The following is a 17,601-nucleotide window of genomic DNA, read 5'->3' as shown; positions in this document are numbered from 1 at the left end:
GTATTTTGAATCTTGTTTATGATCTTAATTTTTAATTTACTTTACAGAAGTTTAATTGTGGAGGGAATGACAGTGAGCGTACTGGTTAGGGGAAAGCATGTGTTCCTGTCTGGCTTCACAGTCATGACTGACACCCCCTCCCTCCTCCACACCCCTAGTGCTAGACTGCCAGCCTCAAATAATGTCTGCAACACCAGTGCATTCTGGGAACCCTGGCTTCTCTAAACAGCTGGGCTCTGCTAGATTGCAACTGGGAATCAGAATGATAATCCTGTGATACGGCATGAGAGAGATCTCTCTGTCTCTCTCTCTCTCTCTCTCTCTCTCTCTCTCTCTCTCTCTCTCTCTCTCTCTCTCTCTCTCTCTCTCTCTCTCTCACACTCTCTCTTTCTCTCTGCATGTCACTCCCTCTCTCTCCCCCACATGCTGATCCTCCGCAAAGAGGAGAGGAGGACTTGACGACATGACAGACATTATCAGAGGCTGGGTGGCAGCAAACTGAATAATTCAAAGGTGCTGAGCAGAGGGGCCGCCCTGATTGGTCTGCCGCTTGTGTTCTGCAGGAGGAGGAGAGACGCATGGCGTTTGTGCTGGCCCGGAAGGAGGAGGAGAAGAAAAAGGAGAATTCCAAGCAGCTCTCTCAGAAGGTACAACACACACAGCACATCTGTGCAAGCATCAATGCAGAGCTTTCGGTTTGGTTCTCTGGTTGCGTGTTTGAGTGTCATTTACTCATAATTATCTTTCAGGATGCTTTGTTTTTGAGACAAGCAAACATCTCTTTCTATACCCTTGGTGGGCCATCTGATATTATGTCACAAGTCATTGCTAATAGCTAGTACATTATCACATAGGCAAACAGTCATTTAGTACTGACAGGAACTCCCAGGTCGGTCATTAGAATGACTGTTTAGAGATCTTGAATGTTTGACATTATTTGTAGTTTTCCAGCCTGGGATGTGTATTAGCCCTTTGCAGACCATTCTAATGAGCCCATACAAATAGAATTTAGGAAACATGTTTATTTGGATGATAACTAATATATTTGGCTCACTTAGTTTGTGCTCATTACATCCTTTACTTCCAAACAATATTCAACAGATGAGCCAAGTTCATTGCCCTTAACCAATAACCGATTATAAAAATCTAATATTATGCTGTCTTTTATTTAGTATTTCACTAAATACTTGGCTTGGCCATACGGCTGAAATACTAACTTCAAACACATATAATGTTCCACCCATCTGACCTCTTGTCAATAGAGACTGAAACTGCCTTGTAACTGTTGCTGCTCTTTATGAAATCAGTTGCATCCCTGTGTAGCACTTTGCTGTGGTCTTTCACTGTTTCCACATATCAAATCTGGCTGTATTTGTGGAGCGGTTACTAGACAGGGGCCCACCCGCTCGTTTATTTCACTACTTGAAATGCACTGGGGTGGTTCAGCTATTTAACATTTAGCCATTCATTCTTCTGCTCTGCATTAGACAATCAAAGCCTGTGTTGATCAATGAGGGTATTATAGCGTTGTGCTGGTTTCCCCCAGCTAGATGAACAGTAGCTAGGACAACGCTCCTTGCCTCCATACACACACTCTGGCTTGGATCTGGGTGTAATGTGTTCAAAACCTCCTAAATGTTTTTAGTCTTTATGCAGTTCAGTTTCAGGGAGAATAATGTAACAATGGCCTCATTTGTCAGGGTCAGTAGATCTATTCATATCAGCATCATTTCAAATTTTCTCTCTGCGAGTTCCTCATACTTTGCAATTACTTTTTTGTGTGTTTTTTTTTGTAAACCAACTGCAATTCAGGAAAACCGAATATCTCACATGGTTGAATACTAAGTGATGTAGAGATATCATTCCGTTCCTAATCTAATTCGAGACAACCACAAACCACATGTGTGTTCTGTGCGTGTGCATGTTTGTCCGGTGCAGCAGTGGGCTGGCTGGTGCCGGAGGTCTGCTGGGAGCTAATTGTCTCTGTGTAATGCCACCCCTCCTTACTAATCCCTGTTGAGGAAATGATAAATGGAGCTCTCCGTGAGAGCTGCTGTCACAGGCTGATCCTGCACCATGAACACCAGCTTCACCCCTCTCGTGTGCTGGGAGTGGCACATTCCATACCTGCTCTGATCGAAACTGAACTCTGTCATAGAGGGAGAGAATGAGAGAAGGATGTGGGGAGGAGAATGATCTGGGATGAAAGGAAACACATACAAAGAGAGAGAGAGGGGGGGTGAGGGGAGAGAGAGGGGAGAGAGAGAGGGGAGAGAGGGAGGGGAGAGAGAGAGAGAGAGGAGAGAGAAAGGGAGAGAGAGAGAGGGAGAGAGAGAGAGGGAGGGAGGGGAGAGAGGGAGAGAGAGAGAGGAGCCGAGGAAGTGAGCAGCATTCTTCTGTGCTGCAGGGTGGGCACGGCCCTGCACTGCTGTAGTCAACAAGAGGTCCAAACAGCAACCTTTTGTTTGTGCCAATAAGACTTGAGTAAAATGAGTAAGCAAACACGTGTGAGTGTTTGTGACGTTACAGAGTCCTTGTGCATTTGTTTTTGTAGAGCCCTGCAAACACATTGACCGTGCAGTGCCTCCCCTCACGAGGACTCAGGTCTCAGGACACATCAGACACAAGCAAGGCAGGTGGCTTCTCTTTGTCTGTGGCCCAACAGAGGAGACAGCTAGTCAGTATCCTAAGATGTCCTCTGATTGTGTGATTGCAGAGGAGCACTATCATCTGACTCCTGCTCTGCTGCTCTGTCCTGTGTGTGCGTGTGCGTGTGTGTGTGCGTGCGTGTGTGTGTGTGTGCGCGTCCAGGAGAAGAGGCGTCTGGCCATTCGTAATGCAGCGCAGCAGTGGGAAGGTCTTCGGGCCTGTCTGGAGCTGCCGTCCCAGAACGGAGCCAAGGACGAGGTCAGCCCAGAGAACAGCCCCGCCCACAGCCCGGCACAGACCAATGGCCTCGCGCTGGAGCCCTCCCCAGATGAGCCCAGGTGAGAGGCGCTATGCTATTGGGCCTCATTGCCCAAAAGGACGATGGGAAATGTAGTTGCGGGACTGTGACTGAAGGGTTGTTTGTTGTGTGTTGTCAGGCGAGTGAGCCCAGTGTCAGCCCCGGATCGACCAACAGGGGGCAGCGAGAACAGGCTGCGCTCCACCAGTCGCCCCAACAGCCCACGAGATCCCAGGCAATACACACTCCTCCCCCCCTCCCCCCTCTCATTGTCCCTTTCTCTTTCTCACCACGTTTGAGCTGTGCAGAGCTGTCCTGTTGCAGCACATTGTGGATCGAGTTTCAATCTCCCAGGCCTCATATCTGTCAGACAGATCAGAGCCGAGGTACTCTGTACTCTGTTATCAAAGGGCATACCTGACTGCTTCCACACATGTTCAACTGATGGGTTCTACATGCCGTGATCGTCCCAAGGCTTTGTGTCTGTGTGCGTAGTCTGCATCGCATGGCGATTAGCATGTCCGAGTGGACATCACAGTGACCATGTGTGTTTGCACATTTACGTTGGTTAACAAGCTAAATATATTTACACAGACCAGACCTACTAGAGGGATTGTGTTGCCCAGGCAACGCCAAGAGTTACTGGGCAGCAGTCTGAGATGAAAGCGGGGGTCGTGTCCAGGGCTATGATTACCCGTTTAAATGAGCGCCCCTGCTGCTTCCTGGTCCAGGATATGAAAATGTCCCGAAAGCACAATCTGTCAGATGCCCGGTTCCCTCACAGGGTCCCCCTTAAAACCTTGTGTGTCACAACAGAGACCATGACCAGGAGGACTCAAGTGATTTACCATGCTCCGAGGACCTGAGAGTGGATTGTACAGTGGATCCAATAGAAAAAGACATGCGCTCTCCCATAACTCATTAAACTGTGTATACGGTTTGGGGTGTATTATCTTATTATCTTACTGCATCTTATCTTAAGGTGCAGCAAATATGCTGAATATTAAGCGTTTTATCTTTGTGTGTGTGTGTGTGTGTGTTCAGAAAATGTTCTGAATTTCTTTTCGTTTTGCTTCCCCTCCTGCTTCTCTGGTTGGTGACTTTAGAAGTAGAGAGGTGCTGCCCCCTCCTGCCACTGGGAGTGTGGAGAGGCCAGGTGATAGATGAACGGACGGGTGATTCATGTCCCCCCCTGCACCATGACGTGGGGTATTAGAGGTGTCTGCCCGGGTGTGAAGGCCCTATGAAGTTCAGCTCCTCGCCATGCCCGTGTGAAGGACCAGGACGTCTCACAAGGGCTGAATTGATAGTCCTGCTCCCATGCACAATGGTTCATCCTTAATCCTCAAAGAGAGAGAGAGAAAGGGAGAGGGAGGGTGATTGAGAGGGTGTTCGGAGGCTTATGTATGTTCCCACATCCTGGGCAGTCCTGGGACTGGGTTTTTTTTACCCCCACATCTGGCTCGGGGGGGGGGGGGGGGGGGGGCAGGGAAGGCAGCAGGGGAGGCAGCTGGGGGACCCCCTGGTCAGGAGGTTTACCCTGTGAGAGGAACTGCAATCTGCCCTCTGATCCCCCCCCCATCTCTAACCCTGTTGAGAGAGTACCCCTAACACAACCTCAGGCCTTCGCTCCTCAGGCTTAGGACCAATTTGGTGTGGTTCTGATTCTCCTTGTTCTTTGGGGCTGACCTCCCATGATAGATGGATGCACAACATAAGCAGCGTGAGACGGGTCTTCGTAGTCACACCACTGTTGTGTCAACACGATGTCCTCTGTGTATGGGAGGAACAACACACTGTTGGAAGGCTAGCCCCAAACCAAACACATGCGTTTCACATGTTCTGGGTAACAGTTTGTTGGAGAGGGCACTGGTTTCTGCTTCCCTGTGATGACAATGAATAGGGAGGTCTGTCGTTTTAATTAAAGCAATCTATTTTGGGAGTAATTGAAGAGTAACTTGGTGGAATGTGCCCGGTGAAAGTCAGACACCTCATCATTTCCGAACCCTTGTCAGGGGAGAAAAGTACACTCAGGTATAAACCTCCCTTCTGAAAGGCAATTATCCCGAGTTTAGAACTGATGTATTAGTGCTGTGAGGCAGTCTGTTAAGACAGTGTCCTATTCAAGTTCTGGATTTCATTTGTTTTCAGAGTGGGGGTTGCTGTGGGCTGACTGGGAAAGGCACTTCATGCCTCAGGTGAAGGAAAAGAGATGATGCCTTCTCTGTTTGGAGTTAGTGGTGTGACTAAGTGAAGCCTAAAGACAGGAGGGAATGTTGACAGTGCGTTCGGCATGGTGGATGCTGAAACTCTGTACTGGGCTAGCATGAGAGATGTCCTTCAGAATCCTGGGGGGGGGGGGGGGGGGGTTTGGGGATGTGTGTGCACATTTGATTTATTTTGTGAGCAATGGAGGATTTACTTGATGTTGTTTATCGGGAGGATGAGGGAGGAGGCAGGAGACGAAAAGGGTTATGGCCTAGAAATCTAATATTGGGGCAGGGCAGTATGCGGAGACAGCAATGCCCACATTCTATATATACATCCATTTAATCCAGACCCATACTGGGGTGCCAAGCAGGTGGACTGGCGGAGGCATCAATCTTCAAGTTATCCTCACCAAGCAGATATGTGGAAGCCTTTGGAATGAGGCCATCATCATTTCAAGAACCCACAAGACATAATTCAGTATGCCTAACACCAGCGTCATTCTGAAGAGCTTAACTCAAATGAAGGGGTTGAAAACTGGTTTTGATAGGTTTGATTTTTCCCACATCACAGCCTTGATAAATTTGTTGTTCATGTGGCAGGTATTGCAGCACGACATGTGCAGGCTCATATAATACACGCCAGGCTGTATATCCAGAAGATTAAGCTGTTTTCAGAGGTGACAGACATGGCTGGATCGGGTCCAGATCATTATATATTTGCAGGCAGAGGGTGAGAACACCATGAAGTATTTTTCAACACGGTGGTCCTTGGAAACCCCCCCCCCCCTCTCTCTCTCTCTCTCTCTCTCTCTCTCTCTCTCTCTCTCTCTCTCTCTCTCTCTCTCTCTCTCTCTCTCTCTCTCTCTCTCTCTCTCCCCCCCTTCTCTCTCTCTCTCTCTCTCTCTATCTATCTCTCTCTCCCCCCTCTCTCTCTCTCTCTCTCTCTCTCTCTCTCTCTCTCTCTCTCTCTCTCTCTCTCTCTCTATCTATCTATCTATCTCTCTCTCCCCCCTCTCTCTCTCTCTCTCTCTCTCTCTCTCTATCTATCTTGGGTTGTCTCTCCTTTGCCATTGCGGTGATCGTACCTGAGTGGCTTTCAAGGATAAGGCAGGGATCACAGGTTGTCTATACTGACGTGTGATGACGGGGAACAATATATGACATGTGGTGGCCTGCTTCCAGATCTCAGAAAGAGCTAAACTCTTAACTGGAGTTAGTCAGGTCCTCCCTCCATCCCTCCTTTCCTGTTGACTGTTTCTGATGCAGCATTGGCAGAGCCACCATCTTGAAGGTGTGGCGTGTCGTCCTGGGGATTAGGCCTGTCTGTCAGTGACTGGCGCCTGCCTGTCTGGCCAGGACCTCCACTCGACCTTGGGCTCCCAGAGTGTGTGTGTGTGAGGAGACCCAATGCCAGTCTCCAGTCTCTGCCCCCCTCCCCCCCCCCATGAACCTCGTACATCCTAAGATCAACTCTGACATTCCACTCTGGCCCCTCCCAGTGTGAGACGGGAGCTGCGCTGAAAGGCGACACGGTCTGGTTGGGTTGAGTTCTTTACAAGCCTCGCGGAGGTCGTAGGCTGGATCAACACATAGCAGCCGTACCAAGGCAGACCGATGCTTCACTCCTGATGGAGATGGACTCATGTCAGTCAAACGCTTCCTGGAAAAGGTTGATACTGTATGTCGTCGTTATCCCGGGAACTGGCTTTATTGGCCTGGGTTATTTGGGTAGGCTTAGGTTCTTCCTGTGCTTATTAAAAACTCTGGAGGGGAAATAGATTTGTATAACAGTCCAGATTTACAGCCACTGATGGCTGAACCCCGTGCAGACTGGGGCCTTTTACTGGCATGCAGACGCACACACACTCCCAGTCCTGGTGAAACAGTCGAAGACACCCAGAGGTTCAAGTGAATGAGTGTTTTCAGCTCATTCAAGAGAGGGCTTCCATTCACAAGGACGTACTGCAGAGAGTGTGAGAGAGACAGGGAGACAGAAAGGCTCTCAGGATGGTGAGAGACAGACACCTCTAGGGGATAAGGTTTGGTATGTGGCCTTTAAGGTAGCATTAGTTTCATCCTTGTATAACTCACTCTTCTCTGTAACCATCCAAAAAGACTCTAGGGTTACCTACTTTGCGGTCCCTAGACGAGGCCTCCCCTGGCTCCTTCTCTTCTCCTACCCCCCCCCCCCCCTCCTCCCTGCACAACCAGAGCCTGATTCTAAAGGGTGTGAAATATGAATACCCTGATTAGTTTGTTATGAACTTCCCCGGTCGGCGTGGAGTAGCAGTCGACCTGGAGCCACCTGATCCCCGGTATGCCCAGGCCCCCGGGGGTGTCAGCCGAGCGGCCTGGCCCTGCCCGGGGTCTTCAGGAGGGGGGATCGTGTCTCCCTGTGACTGGCCCCCGCTCCCCACTCTCACGGCTCCCTTATCAGGGCAGGGCACTCCCACCCCTGATCACGGAGAATACAAAGCAATTAGGCCGGGCTGGAACATCAATGGGACATTCAGACTGGCCTTGCTGGTGATTAAACCGTTATCTGGTCTGCCTAATGTCCCACTTTTTTTCCCTCCGATTGTGTGTAAACAAAGGTGGTTTCGTGTTTAAGGAGGTCAGATAATCCGTGAAGCTCGGTATAAATGCCGGCCAGGAGAGGGAGATAAGTTGGAATGGTTGGCATCACTTACCTTGATAACTGCCATCCCTGACAGTGTGTGTGTGTGTTCCAGGCTCCTGGAGGCCGGGGGCTCCAGCGTACAGAGCCTGTCTCTCTCCGACAGCCACCTGGCAGAGCTGGACGGTGACACGCTGCGCCTGTTTGGCCCCGGGGCTCTGGAGGCCCTGGAGAGAGGCTGGGGGGTCCAGACAGCTGGGGCCGTCACGGTCATAACCTTCCGCTACATCCACTTTGACGCCATCGTGCCAACACTGCCACGCATAAGAGTCAAGTTCCCCAATTTAGCGGTGAGACACAGAACACAACCGGTGAGATTTCTCTTCCTTTGGGAACCTTCATAAGGAGGACTGACTGATGCTGCGCTCCTCTCTCTCCTTGCAGCATCTCGTCTTCCTCGAGACCAACCTCAGCCGTCTGCCCCAGCTGGCAGCGCTCGCCCAGGTGAGGCGTCTGGACCAGCTGACCATCCACCCCGAGGGCAACCCCGTGGTCAGCCTAGCGCTGTGGCGCTCCTTCCTCATCTACCGCCTGCACCACTTCAACCTGCAGAGGGTGAACGGGCTGGAGGTATGGGGACCGGGGGGGGGCGGGACTTTTTTTCAGAAACCTTTTTTAACCCTTGTGTTCTCCTCGGGTCATTCTGACCCATCAGTCATTGTGACCCACCTTCGTTTGCGACAACTTTACCGCATACAAAAACAAAGTGAAGCATTTTCTTTGAACCGTTGGGCTGTCTCAGACCCCCCACATTGCGACGGTTAAAAGAAAATTATTTTAATTTGCTTTTGTATTGGGTAAAATTGGGTAAACACAACGATGGTTCGTTATGAACCTTTTGGTCATGTGACCCGAAGGCAGCACAAGGGTTAAACCTTTCAAACCTTTTTTCTCCAACTTTTTTACTACAGCCACACCAAGAATTGTGTAAGCCCCACCATGAAGCAAGCAAGAAAATTGTGTATTCTATTGTGTATGTATTCACATTGAAATTCAGACATTGACTTGAGCCCCACAGCTGTATGGCTAACTTAAATATTGTTGCAAATAACTTAGATCCATGTCAGAATGTCAAAATGCAAAAACACAAGAATAAAAATTTTGGGACAAGGGAGGTGAAGTTCAGTTTGTGATGGTGAATTTGGCACTCCAGGACAGTGCTGGGACAGTGAGGAAAAAAGTTAGTTGCGAGCCCTCAGTCTGGGGTCCGGGAGCTCCGGGGGACAAGGGGCCAAGGGCCAGTACTGAGCGCATACCGTAAGCTGCAGTTGATGTGTGATGCTTTGATTGGTTTTATAAACATATGTATTTGTGTGTTTGCTCCAGGTGACCATGAATGACGTCATCACTGCCGAACGTTTGTTTGGGACGTTAGGCCACATCGCTGCCACAGAGACCCCTCGCTGTCGTCTGCTTCTACTGCTGGAGGAGTCCAGGTGAGCGACTCACACCTCAATAGACACACACCGAACATTGTACCTGAGACCTGTGTGTGTATTAGTTTGTGAAGGTGCCAGTGTAACTATATAAGTGTGCCTAAGTGTGTGTGTGTGTGTGATTTGTTTGTGTGCCTGAGGGTGTATGTGTGTATGTGAGAGAAGCCTGGTATGCAGGAGCCAGGGGAGTTAGGGTGGATACCTGGCACAAACACACACTGTACACAATCCTCCCTGTAGCCAAAAGCTCTTCGCAAAAAATTGCTCATGGTCACTGAAGCACAACCAAGCAAAGTGAATCATGCAGTTGAAGCAGCTCAGAGACCACCTAGTTGCAGACTGGCTGCCCCCAGTCCTCTAACAGAACACTGAGTGAACAACGTTGACAACTGGCAAACACGCCGCCCCTCAGCCCCGGCGTTCACTTCCTGTCCTCCCGCCCCGCCCCTCAGCCCCGGCGTTCGCTTCCTGTCCTCTCGCGCCGCCCCGCCGCTCAGCCCTGGCGTTCGCTTCCTGTCCTCTCGCGCCGCCCCGCCCCTCAGCCCTGGCGTTCGCTTCCTGTCCTCTCGCGCCGCCCCGCCCCTCAGCCCCGGCGTTCGCTTCCTGTCCTCTCGCGCCGCCCCGCCCCTCAGCCCCGGCGTTCGCTTCCTGTCCTCTCGCGCCACCCCGCCCCTCAGCCCTGGCGTTCGCTTCCTGTCCTCTCGCGCCGCCCCGCCCCTCAGCCCTGGCGTTCGCTTCCTGTCCTCTCGCGCCGCCCCGCCCCTCAGCCCTGGCGTTCGTTTCCTGTCCTCTCGCGCCGCCCCGCCCCTCAGCCCTGGCGTTCGCTTCCTGTCCTCTCGCGCCGCCCCGCCGCTCAGCCCTGGCGTTCGCTTCCTGTCCTCCCACTCGGCGACAAAGAACACACGACAGCCCTGAGGGGATGATTGTTTTCAGATCAGTAGTGAAATCAGTGAAATTTTTCAGATTCCTGTTTGTTGAAAGAAAACAGCCTTTACCCTCTCAGGAAGGGTTTGTTGCATATGAACGTGACCCCATGTTGATTTTTGTTATGGGTAGGGACAGGTGCTGTATCGCAGGCTTCAGCATGAATCTGATGACTCAGCTCCACTCGTGCAGATTGTTCTGTAGTTGTTCACCCAGGTGGCTGGAATGCACTTAACATTTCTTTCTGTTTTTGAATAGGACATTTCTGATCCATGAAAACCCTAGTTTCTCCTTGAGCAGATTTCTCAAATGTATGGACGTCGTCCAGACTGAGTAGCCACCCCTTCCATGTTTATTTGATTCAGGAACATCTGTCAGTGTATGAAGCCTGTATTAACTCTTCCCTCTTCGTTTAAAAAAGAAATGTACTCTGACAAACTCCCACTGCAGCCACAGAAGTCAGGAGAACCTCCTGAGAGCCGGAGAATGTCGTTTTTGGATGTGATATTGTAGTTCGCTGAGGGAGGTTGAAGATCTAGTCCAGACATGTAGAACCCTGAGCTATGGATGGAACCGTCGTGTTTAGGCGTGGACACTTCCACGAGGGAGCATATAATCACATGGTCCTAACTTTGACTGTACACAGGACTGAACCACCTCCGCATGAGTTCGGTTTAATTTAGTTGCTCTCACTGATAGCAAGACAGGTCTGTTTGGTGGATACACACCCTAGTCAGTGGATTCATCTTTGCATACTGTTCCCATCTCTCTCTTTCTCTCTCTCTCTCACCACACACACACACAGGTATTTTAGCCTCCAGCCTCCCAAAATGCCTGTTTCAGAGTTCAGGCTGCAGGAGCAGCAGCTACATGTTGGAGCAGTGCTGTAATCCAGGAGATTAATAATGACAGACAAGATAGCAGCGTCTGATGTAAAAACATCCTTTAATAATGTTTCTCCCCTCCTCTACATCTGTATAAGCCTTTCCCTCCTCCCAGGGTGAAGCTAAACACATGGGGTGTGTGGGGGTGGAGGTCCGAGGGTGCTAACTAATCAGTTTTTTATCAAGATATTCTTCTTCTTGTGACAGTTTCATCACTCCCAAGTCATTTCTGTGGGTGTTACTTTATGGGCTTCCTTGGAATTCGTATTTAATATCCAGTTTTGACAAATGTCTTAATGCAGCATGAGTCAGTGCAATTATCATGCCTCTGAGCTTGAAGTGTGGTACTTTGTTTAAAGTAATGTTGATGCCTACATGAGCAATGGCACTGCTCTCGGCACGGTTATCAGATGTCTAGATGGTCTAGCTGAGACTGGTAATCCCCATGTGTTCACTCCACCACCCACAGTTCCACTTTCCCTCCGTCCTACTTACTATCTCTGCATCCTTCCGCATTTCTCCCTCTTCCCAACCCTTGGCCTGCCTCTCTCTCTCCCTCTCTCCCCCTCTCCCCCTCTCTCTCTCTCTCTCTCTCTCTCTCTCTCTCTCTCTCTCTCTCTCTCTCTCTCTCTCTCTCTCTCTCTCTCTCTCTCTCTCTGTCTCCCTCTCAACCCTCCTCTGTAGGAAGCGTCAGCTGCAGTTCCTGCTGGACGGCCGTGGGCGCCGGGCGGGCCTCAGCCCTGAGGAGCTGAGGGAGAACGGCAGGCTTCTTGGGGAGGGCCTGAGCAGAGCGCTGTTCAACTACCCCAGCCGAGACTGCAGCGCAGAGAGTCCCGAGGTCAGCCCAGACACACACACACACACACACTAGTACACAGCAGTAGTGTAAAGTAGGGGTTTACAGTGTGTGACGTGGTGGAGGAGATGTAACCACCCCCTGCTCTCCCTCTCCTCAGGAGGGCGGTGTGGAGTCATCGGAGCGCAGCGCTGTGGCGGAGCAGTACCTGCGTGAGCTGGTCCAGAGGGCCTCCGACACCAACCTGAAGGGCGAGGCCCTCCACAAGCTGTGGCCCTCAATGTTCACAGACATGGTGAGGGACTGCGTGCTGGAGATGAAGGACCAGCCAGCCTTCCGCCAGGCCTCCCTCGCTCGGCTCTCCCAGAGCAAGTGAGGGGAGGGTGGGATTAGGGCACCCAGGAAGACAGGCCTCTTCCATGCAGACCCACAGCTGTCCCGCATACGCATCCATCTGGAGCACTTAACTCTAGCGCCGTCTCACTCTCCCCCTCCGTCGTACTACGTCTAACCTCTCGTTAACCCCTCTAACTTCAATGTCCCCTGATCGAGTCTTTAGAAATGTCTTGAAGGTTTTTTTTCCCAAACTGAACCTGCGTCTTCTGGAGACGGACTTGTGGTTGAGGCACCTTGTGACAGAAACCTCACGGTTGAATGTACATGTTCACAGAAGTGACTCCTATATCAATGTATGTTCTTAGTTTGTTCCCATGTAAACTGTCTTGCAGTTCAGAATGGTCGGATCGCCTGAAAGACTTTGTGACTGGCCATTGTGTCTGTGTGTGTGTGTGCGCGCATCGCCACCCTTAAGGAACACTCTCTGCACTTTAAGATGACTTCTGTTAGCTTTCAAAACGAATTACCCTCCTCACCATCATCTCCAGCAGAAGGTGACTGTAACTGGTCTCTCATTGAGGCTAGAAGGATTGTTTTTGTCTCACGTTATCCTCTCCCGTGTCACTCTCTGTCACGCTGTCCTGCCTGGGCGGGCGTGGTGCGAAGCTGGCGTGACGCGAAGGGGCACAAATGACACGTTTTCTTTGAGGACCGTTAATTTTCTGTAACGTCCTTAGTATTAAAATATTCCCTAACGCTAATGTTTTCTATATGTGATTTGGCTGTTTATTGACTCTGCAGGGGGAAAAGAGCAATTATCTCTACACAGCAAAGGAAGAGGCTCCCAGAGGTCTCTTTCATCTTTTGGTTTGTTTTTCTCATAAAAAAATACACAACATCTATGTTAAGTCTTCTGGTGCTCCCAGGGAAGGATGGTTTCTTATCTAACACTTATCTAGGCTGACAGTCCAACTGGAGGCACAGTTATATTTGGGTCCACCTCTCGAGTACACTGTAGCACTCCAGTTCAATCCCTCTTGCTACCTCTCGACTCCTTTGATTATCTTTGACATTATCTTTTGATGTTCCCTCCCAGCTCTGCACAACATCACAGGTGATCTGGAGCTGAGCTTATGCTATGAGACAGGAGCTCTCCCTCTGCATGTTGTACCATGCTCAGGAAGGTCCAGGGCCTGCGCAGGGTCCTGTGGGCTGGAATGTCCCTGTAGGCATAGTGAGAGCATACAGTACCTGGGGCCCGTTCCATTCCGGAGAGGCATTTCCTTGTATAGTAAGTACTCTTGTTCACTTCCCTTCCCAGATCTGATTATAGGGATTGGGATTGGGTAATTGCCATGGTAGATATACCAAGGAGTAGGCGGGCCATGAGCCATGTCTGAGGTCTGGGAAGGATATTGAACAAGGGTTTGTTTAGGAATGGAATTCAGCCCTGTACTGTACTTGCTTCACCTCACTCATCCAGCTCTCCCTGCTCACCTCACACCCCTCTCTCTAACCCCCCCCCCCCCCCCAAAAAAAAGAGGCCCCAACTAGCACACACAGTCAGTCAAGAATTACCAAGATGTCCAACATCAACTGCAGCCTTCTGTGCTGGATGCTGGATGTGTGCAAGAGAATAGTGACGGGTCAGTATTAGAGGTACCCCAAAGGTTTTCCCTGGAATGCTAAATGCCCAACTGGGATTCAAAGTGCACTGTAAGCTCCACCCAGTTATTTCTCCACGGCCCTGGCTCCTCCATAACTGCCTTACTCAGAGGTGAAAACACAGTTAGTAACTGAAGCTGTCAAAAACTTTTGACATTTGCTGTTATTGCATTTTTACACAGTACAGAGCGATTTACATCTGCTGAGTTCTAATAAGAGCAAGAAAGGGCAGTGCCTTGTTTGTTTTCCTTATCGATGGGTACATTTAGATTTTGACATTACATGTAATTCATTGTGCAGACGCTGTTATCCAGAGTGACATATAATAGTGCGGATAGAAAGTACAGTTGCAAATCAAAAATCAAAAGTGCGCAGTTCTAATAGTATTTCAGTGGTAGAAGTCAAGGAACAGTGTATTTACCAGGCACATTGCAAAATAATCACATCTCGGTGAAGTAAAGATGTGGTAATGATAAGGTAGTGTGATAATGACTGAAATATGCTTAACTATTTCAATAACATACCAACTTGCAATCACTCAAATGGCAGGAGGTTGGTTGTCGCCACAAAGCTTGTGTCTGAGACATGCAAACAAACACACGGCATGACAAGTGACAGCACGCTCCAAAGAGAAAGAGAGAGAAGAAGAAGAGAGAAAAAAAGGAAGTATCTCTTGGCGTGTGGGGTGTTAAGAGATACTGCCAGGGCAGTTCTTCCCAGGCCTGGAGCTGGGAAGGGACCAACCAGCAGAAGTCCATCATGAGGCCCATACGACTTAATGAGTTACAACCAGTAACTGTGTCTGTATGCTGGACAGACTTTTACTGTGACAGAGGACTTGTTCCCTGCCAACCGTAAAGACCAGAAGGGCGTGAGAACTACGGTTCCTAACGTGAAGCCTGCTCTGGAAGTACAGAACACTGGGACAGACGGGCCCGGCTGAATTCAGAAAATAAAACAAAGGATGACCACAGAGAAATGTAGCAAGAAACATCTTGTAAAAGACACACTGGGAACTGGAGCGTCTCGCGAAGCCAACTCTTACAGTTTCTATTTCTGTAAGGTTCTCTGTTAACACTGCAGTGGATACAAGCAAAACAGCAGAGATGTTTGCAGTATCGCAGACCTACAAAGTATCTGTCATGTCAAAAGGTTTAATTAATGTTGTGACCTGAGAATATCATACCATGTAGGGACAACTGTCAGGGAAGAATCTGCCCTCTAATCTGCTTGATCCCTTCATACCGACGAGAGAAGAGAAAGCCCCAAGGAACACAAACTGCTCAAATAAACGGTAGTTGGGAGCACTTTTGAATGATTATTACACTCACAAATAATGATTCAGCCCTCTGAGGAGCTGTTAGAAGGGCGAGGGGTACTAAAGACGCAATTATGATCACCAAGAGTTAACACACACTCTGTCTTTGGGTGTCAGGCAATACTTATTCAAACATGTCCTGAATATCACTGTAGAATAATGACAACGGCTTTATTCTACTATAGACCAAAGAGAAGTGCAAGACTAGCAATGTATGTGGTATTTAAGTCGCTTATGTAGATACATTTACAAATAAATCCCCCATGAGAGCCCATTCATTCATGAACTCAATTAATCAAAAAACTGTCACCAGGCTTTAAATTTCCATGGCAATATTTATTTTCTGTTCTCTTACAGACAGAATGATATAATTTGAGTGATAGACAGAAAGGCTCATGCAAGTCCCCCCATTGTGCTGGCTTCATATAGAATTGCATGTATTGATGGATCACAGCACTAGCACATAGTCTTGTTTGTTTTGTTGTTTACTTGCAAGCATGACACAGATACAACGTGACAGAACGGTAAACAAACATACTCGCTTGGCTGTTAGGCCAAAGAAGCTCTTGTTACCATATAGGCTCACTCTGTGACATCTCAATGTAATGTCGTTTTTAACTGTGATGTTGTTTTTGGTTATGGTTATCGTAAGACATTACAGTGAAGTGTTAAGAGAGTAAGGGATAGCAGATGGACAAAATGTTGGTGTTCCATAAAGTGGTGTGAAGCTTAGGAAGCAGCTGTTGACCCGAGGGGATAAGTAGTGTTGCTTGTGTGTGTTTGTGAATGTGAGTGTTTGTGATTGTGTGCATGCCTGTGTGCTGGCTTAGTAAAACACCTGCCACCGCTGAACAGTCCACCAGTCTGGACCTCAAGCTCTGTCGGCTCCACCTCACAGGGTAGAGTGTTGCTCTCTCCTCTGAGCGAGCTCAGCACATTGTTTATTGTGAGCTGTCGTCTGATGACAGGACCATGCACATTTTTGTGTGATGACCCGGTGCCGGTTCAAGGCGGTTCATTTTTCCAGACCTGGTCTTGTAGGGTTTGAATGGGTCATCCGGAACGATAGTTCATTAAGATGCTTTAATTGGAGTGCGGTCACCCGTGATCTTGGTTGTGGAAACATGGGGGGTTAAAGGCAGAATCCTGACAGCCTCAACATGGTCCCACCATTGATCACCATCCACAGGACTGACAACAATGACACAGTGAAGGAAGCGCTATGATGGAAATGATTATGGGGGCCAGCACCTTTACATACACACATACAACCACAAAGAGATGTGTGTGTCATACAGTTCACACATACACACACACACACACACACACACAGTACCAGCCTGTGAACAAGCTTTGTATGCTTGCCCAACCAAGCAGAACTTTAATGAATCCCTTCAAATTGGGCAAATGTACAAACCAAAAACAAAAATGGGATGGGTTTTCCTAACAGTATGTTTTATTTACTTCATGGAGCAAGACTTCTGATTGACACATACAGCTCTCCTCCCACAAACCAGTGTTTTTTGTTTGTACTGCAGTTCATTATTTATGGTGACACAACCATTTGAATGAATAATGGTTAAAAGTTGTAAATACACTATTCTTCTATTGCCTGGCCTTACTCCTTGTGAGTGATGGACCGGTGCAGTTGGGTTTTGTCTTTGACGTTGGTATTGGTTTAAGCTGTGACAAATCATTAGCCTGTGTAGATAATGTGTTAGCATGTGTTGGTTGCGGTTGCTAAGCCTATGGTACTCTTCAGTGACGGCAGTAAAAAGCCTTGTGGCTCTACAGTTCTTACCCAGGCTGCCCCAGGCCTACTGTGTTGGGAAGCATGTAACAGCATGCCTCCTCTGTAGTCATGGTGAAATGTCATGGTCCATATTTCAGAAGGGTGAGGACGGTAGTGACCACCCAGGACAGAGCTTGAAGGAGGTTATATAGGACAACTTGAATACAGGAAGGTCACAGACCAGGGTAGGGCTACCGTAGTCTATTTGGTTTATTAAATCAGCCCCTACACTACTCTATCTATAACTCTCTTTCTCTCTCACTAACTTACTGTCCCACTCTCTAGCTCTCTCTTTTTCTCTTTCTCTATACCTCAATCTCTCTCTCTCACTCTTTCTCAATTTTACTCTTTACATTCCACCATCTGTCTCTTTACTGTTTTCTGGATTACACACGCACGCACGCACACACACACACACACACACACACACACACACACACACACACACACACACACACACACACACACACACACACTTACTTAAAGACATGACTTCCAGACATTGTCCCTGCTGCATGGTATACCATGCATATGGCAGAGGGACAACAGGGGGCGCAACAAGCTGTCTACTCTATGACGTTCCCATGGACTTCATTCACCAGTGTTACTGTGTTGC

At 49.0% G+C, this 17,601-nt stretch overlaps 1 protein-coding gene across 1 annotated transcript in view; it reads left to right on the top strand.

The window, feature by feature from the left end:
- Window positions 1-12,963, top strand: part of lrrc49 (leucine rich repeat containing 49) — a 25,055-nt gene extending 12,092 nt beyond the window's left edge. The window contains exons 11-19 of the mRNA XM_084681574.1: window positions 564-647; window positions 2,555-2,632; window positions 2,812-2,987; window positions 3,087-3,182; window positions 7,890-8,124; window positions 8,219-8,404; window positions 9,161-9,270; window positions 11,763-11,916; window positions 12,035-12,963. Of these exons, the coding sequence (XP_084537700.1) occupies window positions 564-647; window positions 2,555-2,632; window positions 2,812-2,987; window positions 3,087-3,182; window positions 7,890-8,124; window positions 8,219-8,404; window positions 9,161-9,270; window positions 11,763-11,916; window positions 12,035-12,250 (1,335 nt within the window). The 3' untranslated portion in view covers window positions 12,251-12,963. The remainder of the gene's footprint in view (window positions 1-563; window positions 648-2,554; window positions 2,633-2,811; window positions 2,988-3,086; window positions 3,183-7,889; window positions 8,125-8,218; window positions 8,405-9,160; window positions 9,271-11,762; window positions 11,917-12,034) is intronic.
- The last annotated feature ends 4,638 nt before the right edge of the window (window positions 12,964-17,601 follow it).

This window comes from Hypomesus nipponensis, chromosome 19 (genome assembly GCF_054491055.1).
Source record: "Hypomesus nipponensis isolate SF chromosome 19, ASM5449105v1, whole genome shotgun sequence".
In the NCBI taxonomy this organism is placed as follows: Eukaryota; Metazoa; Chordata; class Actinopteri; order Osmeriformes; family Osmeridae; genus Hypomesus; species Hypomesus nipponensis.
This window is presented reverse-complemented; position numbering and strand designations above follow the sequence as displayed.